This window comes from Chelon labrosus (genome assembly GCF_963514085.1).
Source record: "Chelon labrosus genome assembly, chromosome: 12".
In the NCBI taxonomy this organism is placed as follows: domain Eukaryota; kingdom Metazoa; phylum Chordata; class Actinopteri; order Mugiliformes; family Mugilidae; genus Chelon; species Chelon labrosus.
The window spans coordinates 29,779,168-29,803,711 of record NC_140345.1 but is presented as its reverse complement, the minus strand read 5'-3'; the positions used below and the strand labels follow the sequence as shown (position 1 = coordinate 29,803,711).

At 48.0% G+C, this 24,544-nt stretch overlaps 3 protein-coding genes across 5 annotated transcripts in view; 1 reads left to right on the top strand and 2 right to left on the bottom strand.

Annotated features, from left to right (window-relative positions):
• The window catches only part of pik3r4 (phosphoinositide-3-kinase, regulatory subunit 4), a 14,352-nt gene extending 6,615 nt beyond the window's left edge, over positions 1-7,737 (top strand). The window contains 13 exon segments of the mRNA XM_084556254.1: positions 833-857; positions 860-1,035; positions 2,060-2,261; positions 3,559-3,650; positions 4,928-5,150; positions 5,232-5,397; positions 5,491-5,655; positions 5,858-6,069; positions 6,160-6,291; positions 6,385-6,485; positions 6,566-6,654; positions 6,872-6,992; positions 7,255-7,737. Of these exon segments, the coding sequence (XP_084412380.1) occupies positions 833-857; positions 860-1,035; positions 2,060-2,261; positions 3,559-3,650; positions 4,928-5,150; positions 5,232-5,397; positions 5,491-5,655; positions 5,858-6,069; positions 6,160-6,291; positions 6,385-6,485; positions 6,566-6,654; positions 6,872-6,992; positions 7,255-7,425 (1,875 nt within the window). The 3' untranslated portion in view covers positions 7,426-7,737.
• A 102-nt stretch (positions 7,738-7,839) lies between these two features.
• Positions 7,840-13,752, bottom strand: LOC311496581 (collagen alpha-6(VI) chain-like; the record flags this gene model as incomplete). The annotated part of the gene is made up of 8 exons (XM_084556468.1): positions 7,840-10,219; positions 10,318-10,365; positions 11,084-11,257; positions 11,657-11,808; positions 11,901-11,988; positions 12,260-12,910; positions 13,001-13,097; positions 13,201-13,752. Coding segments are annotated over 8 exons (1,938 nt in total), but the record flags the coding sequence as incomplete, so codon positions are not given.
• Positions 13,722-24,544, bottom strand: part of LOC311496396 (collagen alpha-6(VI) chain-like) — a 41,186-nt gene continuing 30,363 nt past the window's right edge. For all 3 annotated transcript variants that reach the window (XM_084556252.1, XM_084556253.1, XM_084556251.1), the window contains 20 exons: positions 24,434-24,487; positions 24,092-24,163; positions 23,973-23,999; positions 23,849-23,893; positions 21,582-21,635; positions 21,362-21,424; positions 20,476-20,541; positions 19,405-19,458; positions 19,234-19,269; positions 19,091-19,153; positions 18,949-19,011; positions 16,672-16,734; positions 16,538-16,600; positions 16,004-16,054; positions 15,870-15,905; positions 15,569-15,631; positions 15,427-15,489; positions 14,065-14,100; positions 13,944-13,980; positions 13,722-13,858 (listed from right to left, as the gene is read on the bottom strand). In XM_084556252.1, coding sequence (XP_084412378.1) covers positions 13,818-13,858; positions 13,944-13,980; positions 14,065-14,100; positions 15,427-15,489; positions 15,569-15,631; positions 15,870-15,905; positions 16,004-16,054; positions 16,538-16,600; positions 16,672-16,734; positions 18,949-19,011; positions 19,091-19,153; positions 19,234-19,269; positions 19,405-19,458; positions 20,476-20,541; positions 21,362-21,424; positions 21,582-21,635; positions 23,849-23,893; positions 23,973-23,999; positions 24,092-24,163; positions 24,434-24,487 — 1,050 coding nt within the window. In that variant the 3' untranslated portion in view covers positions 13,722-13,817. The remainder of the gene's footprint in view (positions 13,859-13,943; positions 13,981-14,064; positions 14,101-15,426; positions 15,490-15,568; positions 15,632-15,869; positions 15,906-16,003; positions 16,055-16,537; positions 16,601-16,671; positions 16,735-18,948; positions 19,012-19,090; positions 19,154-19,233; positions 19,270-19,404; positions 19,459-20,475; positions 20,542-21,361; positions 21,425-21,581; positions 21,636-23,848; positions 23,894-23,972; positions 24,000-24,091; positions 24,164-24,433; positions 24,488-24,544) is intronic.

Below are 24,544 nucleotides of genomic sequence, written 5' to 3'. Positions count from 1 at the left end.
TCCTCCTCCTCCTCCTCCTCCCCCTCCTCCTCATCCTCCTCCTCCTCCTCCTCCTCCTCCTCCTCCTCCTCCTCTCATCACCCTCCTCCTCCTCCTCCTCTCTGTGTCCAGATTGATAAGGAGCTGGTTCTGCTCAGCGTCCTGAAGGAGCCGGTGAGCCGCTCCATCTTCGACTACACCCTCCTCCTCCTCCTCCTCCTCCTCCCCCTCATCACCCTCCTCCTCCTCACCCTCCTCCTCCTCCCCCCTCCTCCTCCCCCCTCCTCCTCCTCCTCCCCCTCCTCCTCCTCCTCACCCTCCTCCTCCTCCTCCTCACCCTCCTCCTCCTCCTCTCTGTGTCCAGATTGATAAGGAGCTGGTTCTGCTCAGCGTCCTGAAGGAGCCGGTGAGCCGCTCCATCTTCGACTACACCCTCCCCCCTCCTCCTCCTCCTCCTCCCCCTCCTCCTCCTCCTCCTCCTCCTCCTCCTCACCCTCCTCCTCCTCCTCTCTGTGTCCAGATTGATAAGGAGCTGGTTCTGCTCAGCGTCCTGAAGGAGCCGGTGAGCCGCTCCATCTTCGACTACACCCTCCCCCTCCTCCTCCTCCTCCTCCTCCTCCTCCCCCTCCCCCTCCCCCTCCCCCTCCCCCTCCCCCTCCTCCTCCTCCTCCTCCTCCTCCTCCTCCTCCTCCTCTCTGTGTCCAGATTGATAAGGAGCTGGTTCTGCTCAGCGTCCTGAAGGAGCCGGTGAGCCGCTCCATCTTCGACTACACCCTCCTCCTCCTCCTCCTCCTCCTCCTCCTCTCCTCCTCACCCTCCTCCTCACCCTCCTCCTCCTCCTCTCTGTGTCCAGATTGATAAGGAGCTGGTTCTGCTCAGCGTCTGAAGGAGCCGGTGAGCCGCTCCATCTTCGACTACACCCTCCGCTCCAGAGACATCAGCAGCTTGTTCAGACACCTGCTGCTGCGCCAGAAGAAGAGAGCTGGATCTATCCCAGAATGCCCTGCTGCCGACGAGCCGGCCGTCGCCCAGCTGCTCAAGAAGCTTCTGTCACAGGTCAGAGATGAGCTGGTGGTTAGTGATGAGGTTTGGTCGGTTTCCACCAGTGGAGGGCGCTGACGCTCAGCTTCACTCTGCTCAACAATCAACTCACGTCTCTGGTTCCACTGTCTCCGCGTCTCTGTCTTTTATTGACCAATCACGTTTGAGAGAGCGTCTCTGACATGCAGGTAAAACAGTGCATCCCTGTTGTAGCCAATCAGAAACGTTCAAGGATGAAAAAGCTGCTGATGTCCATGAGAGAGGATTTAGATCTGGTTTCAGATCTGGTTTCAGATCTGGTTTCAGATCTGGTTTCAGATCTGGTTTCAGACGGGTTTCAGATCTGGTTTCAGATCTGGTTTCAGATCAGTTTTTAGATCTGGTTTCAGATCTGGTTTCAGACAGGTTTTAGATCTGGTTTCAGATCTGGTTTCAGATCTGGTTTCAGATCTGGTTTCAGACAGGTTTCAGATCTGGTTTCAGACAGGTTTTAGATCTGGTTTCAGATCTGGTTTCAGATCTGGTTTCAGATCTGGTTTCAGACAGGTTTCAGACAGGTTTCAGATCTGGTTTCAGACAGGTTTTAGATCTGGTTTTAGATCTGGTTTCAGATCTGGTTTCAGACAGGTTTCAGACAGGTTTTAGATCTGGTTTCAGATCTGGTTTCAGATCTGGTTTCAGATCTGGTTTCAGACAGGTTTCAGATCTGGTTTCAGACAGGTTTCAGACAGGTTTTAGATCTGGTTTCAGGTCTGGTTTCAGACAGGTTTCAGATCTGGTTTTAGATCTGGTTTCAGATCTGGTTTCAGATCAGTTTTTAGTGATTAAAAAGTAAACCCTCCTCAGAGTTCTTCTTTAACTTTAATGTCGGTCGTTAATTGTCCTTGAGCTCAGAATCAGAGCAGGAAAATACAAATCCACGTATCTCCATGAGACCATTAAACACTCGTAGCGTATTTCCAGCAGACAGACCAGGACCTCTTTGACCGATCCGGGTCCTGGTTTCGCTCTGACCTGGTCTGTGTGCTCTGGGGTTCAGGGGATGACGGAGGCGGAGGAGGACAAGCTGCTGGCGCTCAAAGACTTCATGCTGAAATCCAACAAGGCCAAAGCCAACATGGGCGAGCAGAGCCACCAGGGGGAGGCGGCGCAGACCGGCGTCATCGACCTGGCTACGCTCGGCATCACCGGGCGCCAAGTGGACCTGGTCAAACCCAAACCTGAGGCTGAGGACAAGAGAGGTAACCGACACAACGTGCCACTTTATTAGGAACACCTCATCCAGTCAGAGGCAGGATCGTCCTGCTCGGCTGTTTGACGATGTCTCGTCTGTCTCGTCTGATCAGAGACAGACATTCCCTCCTCCTGGATTTAGACTGGATTCATATATGGTTTTAGATTCATTCAGATCTGGTTTCAAACTGGTTTCAGATCTGGTTTTAGACGATCATCCAGGAGCAGGTTTCACTTATAGTGTCCTGGTTAAAGTAGACGTTGCGTCGTCCTCCAGTGAACTCCAGTGAACTCCAGTGAACCCCGTCCATCTGCAGCTCTGATGTTGTTTGTTTCTCTGCTTCATATTAAAATGTTTCCGTTGATTCCAGTTCACCGCTGCAGCGTCTGCTTCTCTGATCCATGAATGATTCAAAGTTATAAAACTATTTACGCCCCATGAAGTTAGAAATGTTCCTTGTTTTGATCCACAGCTCAAATCCTGACGACAACTTCCACTTTAAAATCCAGATTAAGCTCTTTTGTTCTTGAGTTTTTTATTTTCTCCTTCCTGAACTCAAACCAGATGTGACAGATGTTGTCTTCAGCCTGTTTGTGTTGGTGTATTTGAGTCCTGGTCTCAGATTGTCTCTGGTTTCATGGGACTCTTCATGTCCACCATGCTTGAGTCTTCATCCTGATTGAGTTTGATTCTAACACAGGGTTTAACTTCTTCATGAGCTTTCCTTTGTTTTAATTTACCGTCTGTCCAGCAGGTGGACGTCTGTCTTTTATAAATCAGTTTTCACTCAGACCTTTGTTTGTTTTTCAGCCTTTTCCTCCAGATTGTTTACTGGCTCAGAGTGAGTCCAGCTGCTGAAGAAGAAGAATAATACACATGATGATCAACCTGGAGTGAAGAGTTCATCAAAGTAGAATAAACATAGAAGCATGAATAGAATAAACTGGCCTGAGAAGACACCTCATACAGTGACATACTAATACACTATAGTACACGTTAGCTTAATATTCCTGAAACCAGTTTGGGTTTTTATTTTAAATAATGTTTTAGACGTGGTTCTAAACCGTTTCAGTTCTAGTTTTAAACTGGTTTTGGATCCGTTTGTTTTGTTGACATCTGTGTTCCAGCTGATCTGCTCTGGTCTCCGTCGGTCCTGAGTTTAAAGTTTGACTCAGATCACATCAAAGACTCAGTTTGTTTTATTTGGAGACCAGTGACCAGCGGTCAGCTCGACGCTGCACGTCAGAGAGAAAAATAAAGTCTAGTCTGTTGATGGTTTGTTTGTGTGTTTGTGTCTCTGGCAGCGAGGAAGCACACCAAGCAGGACTCCACCATGAACGAGGAGTGGAAGAGCATGTTCGGATCCCAGGAGCCTTCGTCCTCTCAGGTCGCCACGGTAACGTCAAAGGTTCCCATTGAATGTGTCTGAAATCATCTCATCCACTTCAACCGGTTTCCTTTAAATCTTTAAATGTTGGAGCTTCTTGAGGACACTGAACGTTTCACACCAAGAGTTCATTACAAATGTGGACGGACTGGGTTTGTCTTCGTCCTGAAGCTCCTCGTCCTCGTCTTCTCCAAACTGTCTCAGTCTGAGCTTCGTCTTTGATTCAACTTCAGTTTGTTTGTTCAGTTCATCGGCTTGTTATCGTATAAGAGACTGGTGTCAGACCTGGTGTCAGACCTGGTGTCAGACCTGGTGTCAGACCTGATTTCAGACCTGGTGTCAGACCTGGTGTCAGACCTGGTGTCAGACCTGATTTCAGACGTGGTGTCAATCCTGATTTCAGACCTGATTTCAGACCTGATTTCAGACCTGGTGTCAGACCTGATTTCAGACCTGGTGTCAGACCTGGTGTCAGACCTGGTGTCAGACCTGATTTCAGACCTGGTGTCAGACCTGATTTCAGACCTGATTTCAGACCTGGTGTCAGACCTAGTGTCAGACCTGGTGTCAGACCTGGTGTCAGACCTGGTGTCAGACCTGATTTCAGACCTGGTGTCAGACCTGGTGTCAGACCTGGTGTCAGACCTGGTGTCAGACCTGGTGTCAGACCTGATTTCAGACCTGGTGTCAGACCTGGTGTCAGACCTGGTGTCAGACCTGATTTCAGACCTGGTGTCAGACCTGGTGTCAGATCTGGTGTCAGACCTGATTTCAGACCTGGTGTCAGACCTGATTTCAGACCTGATTTCAGACCTGGTGTCAGACCTGATTTCAGACCTGGTGTCAGACCTGGTGTCAGACCTGGTGTCAGACCTGATTTCAGACCTGGTGTCAGACCTGGTGTCAGACCTGGTGTCAGACCTGGTGTCAGACCTGGTGTCAGACCTGGTGTCAGATGTTTCAGCTTTGATTTTAACGTTCGGTTGGTTGGCTCTGGTTCGGTTTGGACCAGCTGAGGTTCAGGTCCTGACTCCAGCCAGGCTAACCAGTCTGTTAGATGGAGACTGGTTTTGGATCTCTGTAGAAGTCCCAGTATCAAGTGACGTATCATCTTGATCCGTCATGAAATCAAAACTGATGTCATGAACCGTTAGCATGTGGCCGTTAGCATGTGGCCGTTAGCGTTTAGCTCGGATTAGTCTTCAGATGTTTTTTGGTTTGATGAAATGAAACGTGATCCTGACTGAACGATCAGTCGGTTAACTCAGACCTGGATCTGTCCTCAGGCCGCTGACGGGCCGGCGAGTCAGATCAGGAAGAGCACGGCGGCGCCGGCGGTCCCGGTGCTGCAGACGGTGGCGAGCGGTCCGGCCTACCAGCGACGCATCAACACCTGCAAGGCCGAGCTGCAGCAGCTGGTTCAGCAGAAGAGGGAGCAGTGCAGCGCCGAGCGCATGGCCAAGCAGATGATGGAGAGCGCCGAGTGGGAGAGCCGCCCTCCCCCCCCAGGTAGGACGGACGCACGCACGCACGGCGGAGCTCCTGGAACCCGCTGACCTTTGACCTCACTGCTGTCGACGTGTGTTTCAGGGTGGCATCCTAAAGGTCTGCTGGTCGCCCACCTCCACGAACACAAAGCTGCCGTCAACCGCATCAGAGTCTCGGACGAACACTCCATCTTCGCCACGGCGTCCAACGACGGCACCGTCAAGGTCTGGGACAGTCAGAAGATGGAGGGCAAGACCACGACCACCAGGTGGGTCTGGAAGGAGCTCAGAGCCGAGCTGACCGGTCCAGGACTCAGAGCTCCAGGTTGAACATTAGATGAACTCTGTGTTTGTCGCTGCAGGTCCGTGTTGACCTACTCTCGTATCGGCGGCCACGTCAAGACGCTGACCTTCTGTCAGGGTTCTCATTATCTGGCCGTGGCCTCAGACAACGGCTCCATCCAGCTGCTGGCGGTCGAAGCCAACAAACCTCCCAAATCCCCCAAAGTTCAGCCGTTCCAGACCAGGTACCTGTGAACTATTAATCTAATAAACAGAGTGTGTAACATTTACAGTTAAATAGTGAGAACATTCATTTTATTTATTTAACTGTCCTTTAATAGAATTCTAGCTGGTTAATGAGTTCTTTAGTCTTTACGGTTTCTAATGCTGTGAAGCAGTGATCAGAGTTGATTGATCAGCTGATGTCTGTCTCTGCTCTGTCCTCAGGTCTCTGGACCTGCAGGAGGACGGCTGCGCGGTCGACATCCACCACTTTAACTCGGGCGCCCAGTCCGTGCTGGCGTACGCCACCGTCAACGGCTCGCTGGTCGGCTGGGACCTCCGCTCCAACTCCAACGCCTGGACGCTTCGCCACGACCTCCGCCTCGGACTCATCACCTCCTTCACCGTCGACATGCACCAGTGCTGGCTGTGCCTGGGTCTGTTGCCACGGATACCTGCACTATGATGGAGCTCGTCGGCCATCTTGGTTTTCAGACCGTTTAAAAGTTTCTCTTGGTCCTCTGCAGGAACGAGCAGTGGCACCATGGCCTGCTGGGATATGCGGTTCCAGCTCCCCATCTCAAACCACTCCCACCCGGCCCGAGCACGAATCAGACGGCTGCTGATGCATCCTCTCTACCAATCATCAGTGATCGCAGGTCTGAAGTCTCTCTGGAGACGCTACAGCTTTTATTTTAACGTGAGCATCACATCATCAGACGTCTCTGTGTCTCTGTGTCTCTGTGTCTCAGCCGTCCAGGGGAATAATGAAGTGTCCATGTGGGACATGGAGACCGGAGATCGTAAGTTCACCTTGTGGGCGAGCTCCGCCCCTCCGCTCTCTGAGATGCAGGTAGGTCTGCTCAGGTGTGATGATTGACGTGTCCTTGGGTTGGTGACGTCCTCTCTTAGAGACGTGTGTTTGTGTTGCAGCCGTCTCCTCACAGTGTCCATGGGATCTACTGCAGTCCAGCTGATGGGAACCCTCTGCTGCTGACGGCTGGATCCGACATGAGAATCAGGTCAGTAACAGCGTCCCCGGCCTTCCTTTACCTCCTGAGACCTGTTACCATGTGTAGTTAGGTCACACACAGCGGCTCTCACAGGTAGACGTAGAAACTCTCTCAGCGTTTCATCTCTCCACTCTGAGCCAGACTCACCTGCTGCAGCAGCTGAAACACAAACAGAGACCACACCTGTCAACACACGTGTGTGATGGCGTCTACGTGTTGTGTTCAGGTTCTGGGACTTGGCGTATCCAGAGAGGTCGTACATCGTGGCCGGAGGAGCCAACGATTCGCTGCACTGTCCGTCCGTCCTCTACAGCCGCAAGATCATCGAAGGGACGGAGGTCGTACAGGTAAACACACACACACACACACACACACCTGGAGGCCTGTCTGCCACCGACGTGATTTAGCCCTGACCTTTAACCTTTAACCTTTAATCACCTCCACACGGTCAGGAGAAAGTTCAGAGAGAAGCTCAAACTCATTTTTATTTGAGGAAGTCTGAGTTCCAGGCTGAAGCTGATCTCTGTTGACCCGTCCATCCACCCCGACCTCGTCATCAAATGTCCACGCAGCGTCTAATCGTCCGTCCTTCTCCTTTAACCTCTGCAGGAGATCCACAGCAAACAGAAGAGCGGCGTGGTGGAGGACTCGCCTCGCCGCGGCCCCGAGTCCCTCCCCGTGGGTCACCACGACATCATCACCGACATCGCCACCTTCCAGACCACGCAGGGCTTCATCGTCACCTCGTCCAGAGACGGCATCGTCAAAGTGTGGAAGTGAAGACGAGTGAAGACGTTGAAGACACGGACTCAGACAGGAAGTGACCTCCTGGGGTCATCAGCTCATTATCATTAGAACCATGTGACGATTCATTAAATGTTCATTAAAATCAGTCGCCTTCAAACGAGTGGAGTTCACGCCATTGATGCCGTTACTATGGCAACCGTTTTACCTTGTACATAAATTATTTTAAACCTCAGTGATGTATAAGTTAATTAGAGAACGATGTTATTGTGAAATCTTTCTCACACCTGAACCATGTGACGAGTTTGTTTCTGTTTGTCTGATCTGATCAATAAAACCTGAAGCTCAGACGTCATGTTTCATTCAGTAAAATGACCTCAGGTGTGTCCAGGTGTGTCCAGGTGTGTGTCTAAAGTGGAGTTTATTTGTCTGTGGGACGGTCTAACCTACGTATGTAACCTACACCTGACTTGTACCTCCTCAGTCTGACTCGCTCTGTAACATCTCCACCCAAACACTAGACGGCGCTGTGTCCTTTTTTACCAGTCGGGTTCGTTTTTGTTTCCACTTCCTGCTTCACTTTCACCAGTGGCGACTGAAACACATTCAGCTGCCTTGTTGTAGCTTCATGTGTTGTATACACTTCAGTATTACTGTTTGTGGGTAAGTCTACTAACGTATAACAATGTACACGGAAGCAAGGCTGTGGTACGAGTACGTCATTTACTTCGTGCTTCAACGTTCAACAACAGACAACAGTAGTCGATCACAGAACACCAGGTACATTGACAGTACAACATAATCGAGAACCGAGTGCTCGATCTAATAAACCACATGTCTGGTCTGGTCCGGTCCAGTCTGGTCCGGTCTGTCTGAGCCTCCTCTGTTAACTTCACCGTCTCTTTATTGATCCAAAGCTCAAACTGTGGAGACGGAGCAGCAGCCAGAAACACGCTGCTACCGAGCGGACCAATCACAGCTCTTACGGTCTGTGTCGCCGTGACGCCTTGTTGTATTTCTGGGGAGGTGAACGTCAGCTAAGGTCGTCGTGTCTGGGTGGTCACCGTAACGCCTCTAAGCTAGCAGACGGCAGCCACAGTCTGTTAGCTAAGCTATCCATTAGCATGACGCCAACGGTTTATTAACGTTTAACAATAATTAGTCCAGAAATCATCCGGCAGGGTTTTGTACAGTGGCTTGTTATGAAGAGAATAAATAACCCTTGGACCACAGACATGGTTTACTGGAACTTCATGTGAAAGATCAACTTCTCCCACCTGAGCTGAGGATCTCTGGTTCATCCTCACGGCCTCTTGGCTGCGTCTCTGATCCGTGTCCTGGTAGGTCTGCAGGTGGCCACACTCAGATGATGGATTGAACAGTGCTTCGTGAGATCTTTCCATAGTCCAACCCTGCTATGAACTTCACAACAACTTTCTCCCTGACCTGTCTGGTGCGCTCCTTGGACGTCATGACGCCTGACGTCTGATGTTCTCTGAACAAACCTCTGAGGTCGTCACAGAGCAGCTGTGTTTGTACCGAGATTAGACCACACACAGGTGGACCCTCTTTAGTCGTTAGGTCAACATCCCATCATTCAGCAACCATCAGGCAACTTCTGAAGGCAACTGGTTGCGCTCAGAGAAAAGGGGCCTGAATACTTTTGCACAGCGGCACTTTTCAGTTTTTAAATCATGTAGGAATTCTCTTTGTACTTCACAGCTGTGGACCACCTCGTGTCTTTCACATAAAATTCCAGTAAAACATATTCATGTTTGTGGTCGTAAGTTTTTCAAGCCACTGTCAAAGTATTCTTTAAGAAGAGGAAGCGTGAGGCGGTGAAGGGGACGGACCAGGACCAGACTGAAGTCATTCTTGACCTTTTAAGGCTCAGCCTGGGCGTCGAGCCGCGGCGGCAGGAATGTGTTTATGAATCATTGTGAAGAAGCTTCAGAAACGTTTTCACTTTGTCTCTGAGAGTTTATCTGTTTAGAAATGATGCATCACAGGTTTTAAAGCTGATTCAGGTTTGAATTTATTAGTTCATCTGAGCCTAAATCAAAGATGACGGACTTAGATCAGACTCCCCAGACGTGTTACTGCTCTTAACATGGTGTAGTTTAGTTGTTAGATCAAAGGTTTAACACTGAAGACTTAGGGTTAGTATCCAGACTAAAGGTTAAAGGTTAACACTTATTCCTACATACAGTACTCGTCATATCTTTCAGTTTGCATTCAGTTATGTAAAATAAGTTCAGACTTGTTCACAGAAACACTCTTTAATGTCGGCCACTTCTGCTGCGCTTCCATCAATCATTCAATTCAAGTCTCAGCTTCATGTAAATAGCACCTGATCTGAAGAGAGACAGAAAGAAAACCTGAAGACATGTCGGCCATGTTTAGTCCAACAGTGGAAGAGTTTTCTGTTGAGCTCAAGTGCTCGAGGATATCAAACACGCATGTCCAAAGACAACCTGACACCGAGGCGACTCCTGCTGACGAGCTGCTTCAACCGACCTCCAGCCGGTTTCACCCCAACGCTCCGACGTCAGGATCTCTCCCTGAAGACGCGTGTTTTATAAAGTTTCCTGATATATGTTGGTGCTGCGGACTCCTCCTCCTCCTCCCCCTCCTCCTCCTCCTCCTCCTCCTCCTCATCGACTCTTCGTCAGACACAGGTTCTCACACTCCTCCTTCGTCTTGAAGCGGTTCTTGTTGCCGCCGCAGCCACCGTACCAGAAGCGAGCGCATTCGTGCTGCTCGGTGTCGAAGAACCACATCATGGAGTACTTCTGGCAGCTGCCCTGGTCCTGGGGCAGGTAGCAGGCGTCTGCCGGGACAGAGAACACGGGGGTGAACACGGAGGAGAACATGGAGGTGAACACATTAAACAGTCGACGTGAGGAGGTGATGAGGGCGGAGCTTTACCTTTAGAGACGAAGCTGGTCAGCTGAGTCTGCACGGCCACACCTGGATCTGTGAGAGACGACAGCAGCGTTACCTGAGGTCCTAACACCTGACTGAGATCAGCTGATCGGCTCAAACTGAATCTGGACAATAAACGACCAAGTTGTTGGAACAGCTTCCTCTGAGGTCACCTGGTCTCACCTGGTCTCACCTGGTCTCACCTGGTCTTAATCTAAATGTGTCTCCACATGCGTCCCCAGCCAGCACTTGAGATCTGATCTCAGTTTGTGTGTCTGTAAATCAGCAGCGCCATCATGTGGTCAGTAGAATATTGTATTTTAATATATTAGAATATTATCATTTTAAAAAAAATAAAGTGACGGGTAAAAATAGATTATGACGGGATTTTTATGACCCTGTCAGTCAAAATGACCGACAACGAAAAAGTCTAGCGCAACCTCTGGGTTGGATTGTCCAGGAATCATCAACACATCAGCTGACCTCACAGGAAGTTGTTCTTTTTGTTCACGTGATCACATCTCCAACATCCGTCTTGGACACTTGTGATCAGATCGATCACGTTCGTACCAGATCTGAATTTTCTGCCTGACTAAATAAAAAACCTGAGTTTATTCAGAGCAAAGACAATAACTGAAGTCAGAGGAAAGAAAAGTTTGAGAACAAACAGTTGAAGTATTAAAAGACGACAGACGGCGGTGATGTTAATGTCGTTCAGGAGGACAGGAGGAAGTTAGTGAGTCCACAGAGACACTGAGTCAGGACTTACTCTGAACGCCACACGTCCGGAAACATTCACGTTCTGACTTAAAGCGGTTGGCGTTTCCGCCACAGCCGCCAAACCAGAAGGCAGAGCATGCACCGATGAGTTTGTCAAAGTACCAAACCTGGACATATTCGTCCCCACACAGGACGCCGATATCAGCGTCCAGCTGACACCGGGCTGAAAGCAGAACACACACATTTACTACACACTAACACGTCCTCGAAGGCAGCGCCGCTGCCGGAGAACACATGCATGAACACATACGTGTTAATGACAAACAGGAAGCATGCGCTAACGTCTGGAGGAGGGAGGAGGTAACACTTCCTGTGTGTCGGCGTCGGAGACAAATTTGTCTCCTCAGGTCAGTCTCAACGATGTCCAGCTAACTAAGTGGCTAATGTTAGCTTCTTTAAACTAATTAAATGGCTAACATAGTCGTTAACTTGTTTAGGCTATATGGGGCTAGCGTTAGCTTGTTTAGGCTAATTAAGTGGCTAACATGGTCGCCAACATTAGCTTGTTCAGGCTAACGTAGCATCAGCAACAGTTATCTTTCTCAGACTGTTTGACGGCTACCGTTGGCATCGGAGACAAATGTCTGTCCGTCTCCACGGATCAGAGTGTCAATGACGTCCAGCTGATCGATCTGAGTCTGTCCTCCTCCCGTCTGCTCCTGAAACGTCTCCTCCGTCTCCTCCACAAACTCGTCCAGGTCTGCTGAGCCCTGACTGGATGGGAAGCAGAGTCCAGATCATCTCCAGAGTCTTAACCTTCCTTCAGTTTGATCTTTGCTTAGAGAGACAGTTATTGTCTGAGTTACCCTTTGATGAACGTCTGTCCTCCATCTTGTCCACTCAGGTTGTCACATGTCACTTTAAGAGCAGGAGGAGGATACGAGTTCATTCCCTCTGAAACGATCACAAACAAACAGACGTTGACGAGCAACAACTAAAATCTGCACATGAAACCTGTGAGGAGATGTTAATGAGACGAGAATGTTATTTGAATACTGGTCATGTGATTGGATAAGGGCTACCAGCGCTAGCTAGCTGCTACTAGCACTGTGGCTACAGATGAGGAGGCAGGAGCATCACTCTGATATCTCTGCAGCTATTAATGTATATTAATGTATGTTGGCGGCCATTTTTGATTTAGTCTGAGCGTCTGAGGGAGTCTTACTGTTGAGGATGGAGAGGAAGACTCTGAAGAAGCGCTGGACGTAGCCCTGCTCCTCCTCCTTCAGTCTGCTGACCTGGATCAGGTGCTGTGGTACCGGCAGACTGGCCAGCTCCTCCACCTGCGTCCGGTTGTAGCGATCACCGACCGCCACCACGAACACTGCCACCCCCTCACACTTGGCCTTCTGGGAGACGTAGTGCAGCATGGCCCGGTCTGCCAAAGCCGTCTGGGTGCCCACCACGGTCAGCAGAGCCCTCCTCCTGCGGGGCTGGCCGGCCTTTAGCAGCACCTCCTTCAGGGTGTAGTCCAGCGTCTGACCCAGCACCGAGGAGCCGCCCTGCTGCCTCATGGTCTGGATCAGGTGGTTCTTCATCAGTTTGTGGTTCTGGTAGGTCTGCAGGCTGAACTCCGCCTTGGTCTGGGCACCACTCTGCTGGACTACGGCCACTCGGGCCTGAGTGCCGGCTCGGCGGGGCTGAGGGCTCACGGCCAGCTGCTCCACCACGGAGCCCAGAAGCTGCTGGGCGCCGGCGTACTCGTCAGCCTGCACCTCCCTGGAGCTGTCCACCACCATGGCCAGGTCCACCTCCACCTCCTGAGGCCTCTGTTCATCCTGGATGAAGGCACACTCATCTGAACGCTGGCATGGGTCTGAAGAAAGAGTCGACACGTCCTGGTTTTACGACTGAGGACTAAAAACAGATTAACCCAGTGAACCCAGACCTTTCACAGCAGCGTTACCGTAACAGATGACACAGTTCTTCACCCTCCTCAGGTCGGTGGCCTGGTCCTGCTGCCGGCCCAGCAGAGCAAACACGGATCTCCCCGAGTCATCGACCTGAGAAGAGTCGACAGCGTTCGTTAAACTCGTCTGATTCATGTCTGGACTCAAACGTCCACGGCGTTAGCATCGTACTTCAGCCACGATGAATCCAACGTACCTCCAGCGCTCGTCTGATGCCAGGAGCGTTCCTCAGAGAGATGACGGCCGGGACGATGTTCAGACCTCGGTACTCCATTATGGCGGTTACGATGTCATTGACTTCCTGCGTAGGCCCGTCAGAGAAGAAGACGGCCACCTTCCTCATCATCAATCCAGCTCGGACTCGTTTGAAGATGTGTTGACCCACGAATTGCATGGCGGCGCCCAGCTGCCTCCTGTTGGACGTCCTCTCCAGGGCGATGTTCTTCACGGCTTCGATCAGCTTTTCCTTGCGGCGGTAGTCCTGGAAGCGGATCAGGTACTTGGTGTAGGCGCTGTATCCCACCACGGCGACCCGGGCGCCTGTAGGACAGTTGCTCTCGGTGATGCTGATGTCCTCCAGCAGGGACAGGAGGGCCGAGCGCTGCCTCTCGAAGGCAGCCGGCGTCACATCCTCGGATATGTCCAGGCCAAAGACCAGCTCGGTGGGGAAGGCTGGACATGCCGGCCGATCTGAGGAGAAAGACAGCGCTTCATTTCCTGCAGACTCTTTAAATATGTGGACGACTAGGATTCATTTCACATCAGGGTGGGGCTGGAGGGAAAAGCTCCTGGACTGTCGGACTACTCACCACGTTACCTGACTGATAAACTGAGATACTCACCAGCGCAGCAAGCTGGAAGAGAAGATGATCATTAGAGACGCTTAGAGATAATTACAAAAATTAGAGATGTAGTTCAGCTTAATAAACGAACACTCACTACAGTTGTCTCTGATGTAAGTGATCAGCTGACACTCCTGAGACGAGACAGACCATAAAACAATGTAAGAACTAGTTTAGACATTCATTTCTATGTTGTGAGATTTTTAAGGTGGACTTACAGTCCGGTCTGGGACTCCAGGACGACCCTTGGACCCCTGAGAACAGCAGAAGAAGAAACAGGATTATTATTTTATCTGTCATAAACATCCAAAGACTCCTTCAGTGTTAACTACATTTCCTCATCAAAATGTCTCAAAACATCAACAGATTTTTACACAAGTCCTGAAAGTCGACAGAGAGAACCCAACCAATGTATTAGACTGATTGAAGACGACTGTTCCCCTCCACAGGAGTGGTCCACCAACAAAGATCACTCCATAATAGTCTGAGAGGTCCCAAAGGAACCCAGGGGAACTTCTAAGCAGCTAAAGGCCTCTCTCTCATTGGCTGATGTTAATGTTGATGAATCCACTGAACAACCATGGTGTGATGGACAAAGACACTGCTCTCCAAGAAGAACATTTCTAAACATCATGTGGACAAGACAGAAGACTATTGGGACAATGTTTAGTGGACAGATGAGACCAAAGTAGAATAGTTTGGTTTAAATGAGATGAACCAACACTGCATCATTCCAGCATCAGAACCTCATCCCTCCATCAAACATGGGGGTGCTAATGTCCTGGTTTGGGCCTGTTCTGCTGCATCTGGACCAGGACGGCTTGTCCTCATTGATGGACCAATGAATTCTGAATTCTACCAGTGAACTCTAAAAGAAAATGTCAGGACATCTGTCCATGAGCTGAATGTGAAGAGAAACTGGGTCATGCAGCAAGACAACGAGAACCAAGAACACAAGAGGTTCTACAGAAGAACGGTTAAAGAAGAACAAGATGAATGTTTAGGAACGGCCAAGTCAAAGTCCTGACCTTAATCCAATAGAAATGTTGTGGAAGGACCTGAAGCAAGCAGTTGATGTGAGGAAACCCACCAACATCTCAGAACTGAAGTGGTTCTGTTCTGAGGAATGGGCTAAAATTCCTCCAAGCTGCTGTAGACCACTGATCAGCAGTTACCAGAAACATTTAGTGACAAGGAGGTCACAGCAGATACTGGAGACAAGGAGGAACTGATATGTAATATTGGCTCACTTTAGTCTAATACACTGGTTCATTATTCTTTCAGGATGTTTTGAGTCATTTTTATGAAGAAATGTAGAAAATTCAGACTTTTAAGCAGCTCTGTGTCTGACTCTGTGAGGAGGATTTTACTGAAACGTTTTCCTCGATTCCTTCAATCCTCCAGAAGAACATGAATCTGTTGTAAAGTTAAAATGATTTAAAACTCTTCTTCATCTTCACAGATTCTGTCCCGTCCTTCAATAAAACCAAAGTTAACTCAGATTCATCAGATCCAGACGAAGCCTCACAGTAAACGTGTCTGATGATGAAGATGATGATGATCTTCCTCTCCACACTCACCCTGTGTCCTGAATAACCTTGTTCTCCGGGTTCTCCTGGCCCTCCCGGCCGTCCCGAGTTCCCCTGAAAGAATCAGAATCAGAATCAGACGTCAGCGCTGGAACAGATTTGTCGGCGTTAAAAATAAAAAGTCGACGCTCACCCCTCGTCCTCGGTTTCCTTTACGTCCTGGAAGTCCTTTAGGTCCCAGCAGCCCGTCCTCACCCTGGACAAGAAGAGACAAACAGAGCACAGAGCTGGATAAATAAAACCTGTGGATAACAAATGACTGTAATGTATACAGCTCTCAGCCCCCAACATCTGAACCCTGATGATGTTTGTTTATGGAGAAAAGACGACGTGGATTCATCCGCCGCTGGAAATAGTCCCTGACATGTCCTCCACCTCCTGGAGTCCATATGCTCTATTATACTGTTATACCTGTGTGAAGTGGACGGACTCACCATCAGACCGGGGTAACCAGGGAAACCAGGATCTCCCTGAGACAGAGACAGAGACAGAGACAGAGACACCGTCAACACCAGGAACTGATTTCATTTCATCTGATTTAAATCAAACTGGAGGTCGTTGAGTCTACCTTTACACCTCTAGGTCCTGGAGGTCCATAACCGTCCCTGCCGTCCTCACCCTGAGACACAGGACAGACAGATCAGTAACTGTTACCATGGAGACCAGATACAAGGATCATCAACCACTGTAGAACTTTAGAAGATGATGAGGAGCATCACGTCAACTGGAAATAGAACTGAGGAGGAGGAGGGGAGGATGAGGATGAGGAGGAGGAGAAAGACAAAGAAGAAGAAGAAGGAAAAGGAGGAGGAGAAGAAGAAGAGGGTGTAGAAGAAGAAAATGACAAAGGAGAGAAGATGGAGGTGAGGGAGAAGGAGAAGTAGTAGAAGTATGTCCCCCTCCTCCATGTCCTCCTCCATGTCCTCCTCCTTGTCCTGAATGTGTAGAGTATTAGAAGATGACCAGGATGTCTCCACGTCTCCAACATTGCTGTCCACATGGATTCCAGTTTGGTTCATCTTGTTTATTTATTAGATGATTAGTAAAGGTTACCATGGTTACCACCAGAACCTCTACTCCTCATCCATCAGGAGGAACTCACCGACATTCCTCTGGGTCCCTCTGGTCCTGGAGTTCCTTTATCTCCTGGGTCTCCTGGTTGGCCCTTCAACAACAAGAGATCATCTCATCAGTTTCATGTTTTATTGAGTAAAAAGTTGATGAAGTCTCTCTCACCTTCGGTCCGTTGGTGCCGCGGCGTCCGACTGATCCTGGAGCTCCAGCTAGACCTGGTCCTCCCTGCAGAAAAAGGCATCAGTCTGAAAGTGTCTCTGAACGCATCACTGAACGTGTGCCTGAACGCATCACTGAACGCATCACTGAACGTGTGCCTGAACGCATCACTGAACGCATCACTGAACGTTTCCCTGAATGCATCACTGAACGCGTCACTGAACGCATCACTGAACGTTTCCCTGAACGCATCACTGAACGTGTCTCTGAACGCGTCCCTGAACGCGTCACTGAACGCTTCCCTGAACGCATCACTGAATGCGTCACTGAACGCATCACTGAACGTGTCCTTGAACGCATCACTGAATGTGTCCCTGAACGCATCACTGAACGTGTCTCTGAACGCGTCCCTGAACGCGTCACTGAACGCTTCCCTGAACGCATCACTGAACGCGTCACTGAACGCATCACTGAACGTGTCCCTGAACGCATCACTGAACGTGTGCCTGAACGCATCACTGAACGCATCACTGAACGTTTCCCTGAACGCATCACTGAACGTGTCTCTGAACGCGTCCCTGAACGCGTCACTGAACGCTTCCCTGAACGCATCACTGAACGCGTCACTGAACGCATCACTGAACGTGTCCCTGAACGCATCACTGAACGCATCACTGAACATGTCCCTGAACATGTCACTGAACGTGTCCCTGAACACATCAGTCACAATATTTATTATTATTCTTCTTCTTTTCAGGTATTTGGGGTTTATTCACTGTTTTTCTATCCTAGTCGTGTACATGTATGTCTGACAGTGCTGTATGAGATGGAGATATCAATTTCCCTGCGTGAACCTCCCAAAAGGATCAATAAAGTTCTCTATCTATCTATCTATCTATCTATCTATCTAGCAATCTATCTGAACGTGTCCCTGAACGCATCATCACGGCCGGCACTGAGGAGGCGCTCTCAGCTGCTGATGTATCTGAGTTTCCATAAATCTGACCTTTAACGGGACGTTTCCTTGACGACCTTCTATCCGTCAGCAGCCACAGATGAACTCTGACTACGTTCATCAACGTTCAGCGTCTGATAATACTGGATGATGTGATGTATGCACATTTAAAATCAGACACAATCCACCGTCAGGAGAACACTGAATGGTGATGGCACAGCAGACGTCACAGCAGATACTGGAAACAAGGCTTCATTGATAGGTAATATTGGCTCATTTCAGTCTAATGTTTCTGCTCCGTTTGTTTGGTTCTTTGTTGACTTTCAGGATGTTTTTAGTTGTTTTTAGTTGTTTTTAGAAATGTTAAAAACTCTGAAGAACTTTTAATATTTCGAGCGTCAGAGGAAGAAATGTTCTCGTCTTTGTCATCCGACAGTTTTCAGCTCTACTCTTCAGTTCAGTCATTAGAACCGATCACTGCTGGGCTCTAGACTCCCAGAGCGAGCAGGAGCCGAGGAAGAAACTCTTGGACGAAGTAAAGCTCCTGAAGGATTCTTCCTCCGAGGAAGTCGGACATTTTTTTAACGTCAGGAGATTAAACGACACGTGGAAGGAAGTTTAACGTCAGCTGCTTTCCTCAGAGAGTTTCTCAGAGATGAAAGAATAAAAGTCTAAAATGAGCTTCACCAGCAGTGAAAGAGTTTGTCAGCTCAGCTTCAGCTGCAGGTAAAGAAGAATTCAGAATGAAACAGCTTCCAGTTAAATAAATCAGGTTCTCTGACGTCTCATCATCGGTTCAGTTCGTTTCCTCTGGAGACACTAAACACTCGTTAGTTTTATTGGTGACATATTTTATTTCTGTCTTTTGGTAATTCATTGAATTAATTTAACGAGCTCAGAGCTCATGAAGATAAACGGAGAGAACATTTAAACGTCAGCCGTCGATCCTCTGACCCAGAGGAGACACATGTGTCCCAGATGTTGGCGACGTCGTCTGGAGGATTTATGACGGGCAACGATTAAGGCGTCAAACTTGACAACCGCAGAATTAACGACGATGAAACTGATCCAGAAAGACTTTAAAGGACTGAAGAACCACACGACTCAGTGAGCCTTGGTCCAGGACACTGGTTCTGGTTCTCCTCCTTCACTGGACCACTGCTGACCTCTTCCTTCTCCTCCTCCTCTTCGTGAGCTTCCTCTTTTTCATCCTTTTCTTCTAACAGTCAAACCCTTCCTCTCTGATATCCACCCACTGGTCATAATGTTGTGGCTGATCAGTGTGTGCTTTTATTAATTAAATGAATCGGTGGTGACGTTCTGACCTGAGGTCCAGGAAGTCCGGGGATTCCTCTGGGTCCCGGTTGACCTCTGACCCCTCTGGGACCCTGTGGAGACAAAGGGACTGGATCAGAACTGGAAGGTCATCAGGTTGAATGACCTCCCTCTCGTCTCGCTGTGACTCACCTGTGGACCTGAAGCTCCGGCGATGCCTTCTAGTCCTGGAGCTCCAGGTGTTCCCGAGGGTCCCTGCAGAGAGACGCAGTTTAAAAAGGTTTCAGGGTTTTCTGAAGAATCTGAAGAATCTGAAGAGTCGTGTCGTCTCTTACCGTCTCACCAGGAGGTCCTCTCCTTCCGTCTGGACCCTGGACGGGAGACAAACATCTGATCAAAGAATCGTCTTATGACATGCTTCATAAAACATGGAGCAAAAAAAACATCCGGCTACTTCCTGTCAGACAGACCTGCCAATACTACAAAATAAAAGCATCAAATCTCACCGGGTTCCCAACGATTCCGCTCTCACCTGGCCGGCCGTCCTCTCCAGGTATGCCCTGTGGATTCAGACACAAACATACATTAAAAGGAAATAAAAACAGATGACTCCAACTGTTAAATATATAAAACTCAACATTTATGGACACACTTTTACACCTGTGTTTCACTTTTTTAACCTCCTAAGCCCAAGTCTAGCTTGTCTAAAAAAACCCAAATAAATCAGGAGTAGCTCCAAAATAAGTGTTCCACGTTGGGTTCTTACCTCTTGAAAGGGAATCTGGCTACAAAATCCTACTGATTCCACTACAGGAGGCAACGTACACACAATTCAACCTTTGGACATTTTATTTCTCCTGGACATCATCACATTCTACCATTGTGATCATTATACAATCCAGAAGAAGATGGAGATTTCCTCCATGTTGTTCACACATGGAACTCCCCAGGGAAACCAGTCACCAAGGCATGCTACATATCAATGCTAAGCTAACCGTTACTACTAGATGTATTGTGTTTATTATCTGTAGTACCACCATTAGACCACTAGATGGAGACAAAGGAACATGTATGAAATAGAGGTACAGGGCTCAGATTCTATCAGTCCAGTCACCATGTGGTTCATAGCTGATGTAGAATCATGTGGATAGACTCTAAAGGACAGAAGATAATAAAACTAGATCAGTTACATTAGTTGATGAAATATTGAGACAGAAGAAGAATCTCTGACATGACGACTGAGAAAGTTTGTCGTTGTGTTTTCTGTTAGCTGAGGCTAGCTGGTTAGCTTCAGCTACGTGATGCTTGGTATCAATAGAAAGAGTAGCTTCTCTAGTTTCTAATGACCCAGCATGGCAGAGTGGAGCAGAGAGGATTGTGGGTAATGTTTGTTCCATTGTGACTGTCCCTCATGCTTACAGGGTTTTTATTTGTTTTAACTAGAATATTCTAATTAGTAACAAACAAATGTTGAGCGGTCACTGCTACTGGTCGGTGCTTGTTAAAGCCTCACTGGGACTCGTCCTGGTTTAACCTTCATGGGTATAAAGCTAAGTTCAGTCCCTGGTGTCTCTTACCGGTAGACCAGGGTTTCCAGCCTCTCCCTTGGATCCTGGTGTGGTGTTATCAGCGCCGGCTTGACCCTGTCACATAAAACACCGTCGGTCAGTGGAGCTTCCAGATGTGCTGCAGATGTGTTTGACTCAGAGAAACCGTTCATTAATGAGTTTCTTAGATGAGACAGCAGAGATGACGGAACGAGGGGAAGAAGAAGAAGAAACTAAACATTTTGAAGAATCTGCTCATGAGTTTTAAACAGTAACCGGCAGGTCAAGGTACAGGGCTCAGATTCTGTCAGTCAAGTCACCATGTGGTGCACAGAATCATGTGGATAGACTCTAAAGGACCACCAAGATAATAAAACTACATCAGTTATATTTGTTGTCAGTCGTTTCAGGATTTGATGAAATATTGAGACAGAAGAAGAAACTCTGACATGATGACTGAGAAATAAAAAGTTTGTCTTTAGTGCTGAATCTCTCCTTAAAAGATTTCAGCTCAGTAATATTTATGAACTTTATACTTGTCAGTGTTTCCAGGTTTAGTTAAATGAATGAGTTATGACTGAGGCTCAGCTGGTGTTTCGTTAAAGGCTTTACTCTGACGTCCTCCTTCTTCCTCCTTCTTCTTCTGGGATGTAAATTAGAAAACAGTCCTTCATATTTCTGTCCTCCTCAGACGTGTACCATATATCTGTTACGACACTGAGGATCTTTCTCCGTTTGACTCATCTCTACATGCTGTACACTTCATTATCTCTGAGAGATAGGAGTTTGGAACGTCTGGGATTGATGAGGAGGAGAAAGAAAGAAAAAGAGACTGAAGCAGAAGAAGACGAAAAGAAGCTAAAGGAGAAGGAGAACAAGAGGATATAAAAAAGAAATTAGAAGAAGAGTAACTCACCGGATCTCCTCTCAGTCCTCGCTGTCCTTTAGGCCCCGCCTCCCCTCTGATACCTGGGATACCCTGAGGACGACAGGTGAGTCAGTCAGCCAAGCAGCCGGAGGTCAGAGGTCAAACCCTCTGAAGCTAAAGGAGAATTCCACAGAGCCTCTCCAGCCTCTGATCACATGACACATGAGTTCATTTACCGTTAAATCTTAAATGAATAAAAATATTTTACTGGGTTTCCAGCGTGGCCTCTTTCTCCTCGACCTCCGTCTGATCCCGTCACTCCCTGCAAACACAGAACCAGAGAAAGAATTCCTCCAATCAGCTGGTTTCCCGAAGGCAACACTCATTTCCTCCTTAATGGGAAAGAAAACAGGTCAGTAGGAGGAGGGGGAGGAGGAGTGGGAGGAGGAGAGGGAGGAGTGGGAGGAGGAGAGGGAGAATGAGTGGGAGGAGGAGAGGGAGGAATGGGAGGAGGAGGGGGAGGAGTGGGAGGAGGAGGGGGAGGAGTGGGAGGAGTGGGAGGAGTGGGAGTAGTCCTCCCTGATCAGCAGGAAGAATCCTGAGGGTGAAAGGTTCAGGTTTCCTGGAGGCTTCAGGTGCTGGTCACCACTTTAACTCCTAACTGGTCATTACTACATTTAAACTGAGCTGCGTCCTGGTCACATGATCACATCACTAAAGGTCAGGGCCCGTATTCCTAAAGATTCTAAGAATCCTCTAAGAGAGCTCCTATCTTAGCCTAAAAATTCCTAGCTAGGAGTCTTAGCTTAGGAGTGATTCCAGAAAATTCTTAGAGAACTCTTAGCAAGGAATGGACAGAAACTCTTATCTTAGTGAGGAGGTGTGGTTGACCCCGTTGCTAGGTATGAGTCATCATTTCAAGAGGTGTGATTGGTTGATCCTAAAAGCTAGATAAAAATACACTTTTGGGGATAATTGGCCTAAAATGGACGTCAAATTAATAACAGAATCTAATCTCTATGAAGACTGTATAATTATAAATAATACTTTACATAAAAATAAATAAATAGTACGCTATACTTTAAAAAGTATCCTATAAAATGTGTGATTAAACTCAGGCCACTACCACAGTATTCACATGCTGATAGTTCTATTTATTTGCTTTCATTCATTTACCACACTGGTAACATTTTGCACTTCACCTATTTGGTATTAACAAGAGTAAAATGGCTCAGCTTTCATCAATTTCTGTGATTGCTAACCGGCCTAGAAGAAGCAGTGTTGGTTGATGTTCAAATCTTCCAAAAACCGAACAGCAGTGGAGAAGAAATGAAGCAGGAAACCCAACTGGACAGAGGAACAGTGTTTGTTCTGGATCAACTAGTCAATGAGAATAAAAGTGTTTAGAGACGTAGATTTGGCTCCAAGTCATCACTGCTGCATTGTTGCATTGTTGCATTTTTCCTGTTGCTAAATACCTCAGTGTTGTGATGACTTTATTTCCGATGATACAGTAGTCCCTCGCTATAACGCGGTTCACCTTTCGCGGCCTCGCAGATTTTTTGAGTGCAATTTTGCATGTTTTTTTTTTTTTTTTTTTTACAGCGCATTGTTTTTTGCGTCCTGATTGGCTAAGGGACTGTAGACCATCGTCAATCAATCTCCTCCGTACGGTGTCTCTTGTACAGTACAGAATGCGTTCAGCTTGCCAAATTCGCTGGCAGTGTGACTGAAGTGCGGTATGTTTGTAAGTTATTGAGAAAAGTGTATGAAGTGTGTAGTGAGGGGTTTTGCAACCGTAAAACATTTATAATCATTGTAAAAAATAAAGCTGACTACTTCGCGGATTTCGCCTATTGCGGGTTATTTTTAGAACGTAACTCCCGCGATAAACGAGGGACTACTGTATTGTGATTGTAACCAGCTTGATTGTCATTCAGTGTTTGGAGAATATCTCTCCTGTCTCTTCTTTCAGCCATTTTCTCCTCTGCTTAAGAAATTCCTAAGCCTCCTAAAAGTCCTCCTCCCTGCTCTTAACAGATCTCACCTTAGGAGCTCTCTGAAGAGCTAAGATTCTTTAGGAATAGCTTTTATCTTGACTAGGAGCTACTCCTAACTTTGAGAGGGAAACGTCATGATTCTAAGAATTTTCTTAGAATTTGGCCACTAGGAGCAACTCTTAGCGCTAAGAATCTTTAGGAATACGGCCCCAGATTATCTGCTCTCAGCCAAAGATCCTTAATGAGACAAGAGGTGTCACTCTGAGTCACTGAGCAGTGGAGCGTCTGGTCTCTACCTGCAGCTTCAATCAGTCGCCATCAGGTGGTTCTTAATTAGAACCTTAGAACCCAAACCTGGAGGAGGTGTTCTGACCGGATCAGAGGTTCAGAGGTTATTTATTTCAGCTCAGCCATGAACCTGAACCACGTCCCTGTAGTGTCAGCACGTCTTCTTCTCCAACGCATCAGTGTGAAGATTAAAACAAATCTGAAAAGAATCCATAATAATAATAATGAAGATGGCGGTGTAGTGTACCTGTTCTCCGTCGACCCCGTTCAGCCCGTCCTCTCCGTCCTCTCCCTGTAGAGACATGTCCTCTGATCAGACTCGGTCCAAACGTTCCTCACACATCAACTCTTTTTATTCTAGACTCACTCACCCTGTTTCCACGGAGACCTCGGTATCCCTGGAGACAAAACATATCATCATCATCATCATCATCATCATCATCACCATCACCATCATCACCACCATCATCACCATCATCATCATCTCTACCTTCTGTCCTCTGACACCAGGACAACCCTGGACACCCTGAGGTCCACTGGGTCCAGGACGTCCACGGTCCCCCTGAAACACAACACAGACAATCCTCCATCATCACATCATCATCATCATCATCATCATCATTATAATTATTATATTCATTCAGCTTTCCTCCTCCATCCAGACCTGGTTCCATGAACTAGTTCCTGGTTGTGTTCTTCTTCTATGGTTTTAAATAAGTCTGAGTGTTTCTGTGGTAGAGTTTAGTTCCTGGTTTATCTGAGTCACTTTGGATTAAAAGTGTGATTTAATGAGTTTAAAATGAACGTGTGAATAAAGGGACGAAGCACTCACAGCGACGCCCTCCTCTCCAGGGAAGCCGGGGTAACCCTTCTGTCCAGAAACACCCTGTTCACAAAAACACACCATGAAACAGGAACGTATTTGACTTTGATTAAATAAAAA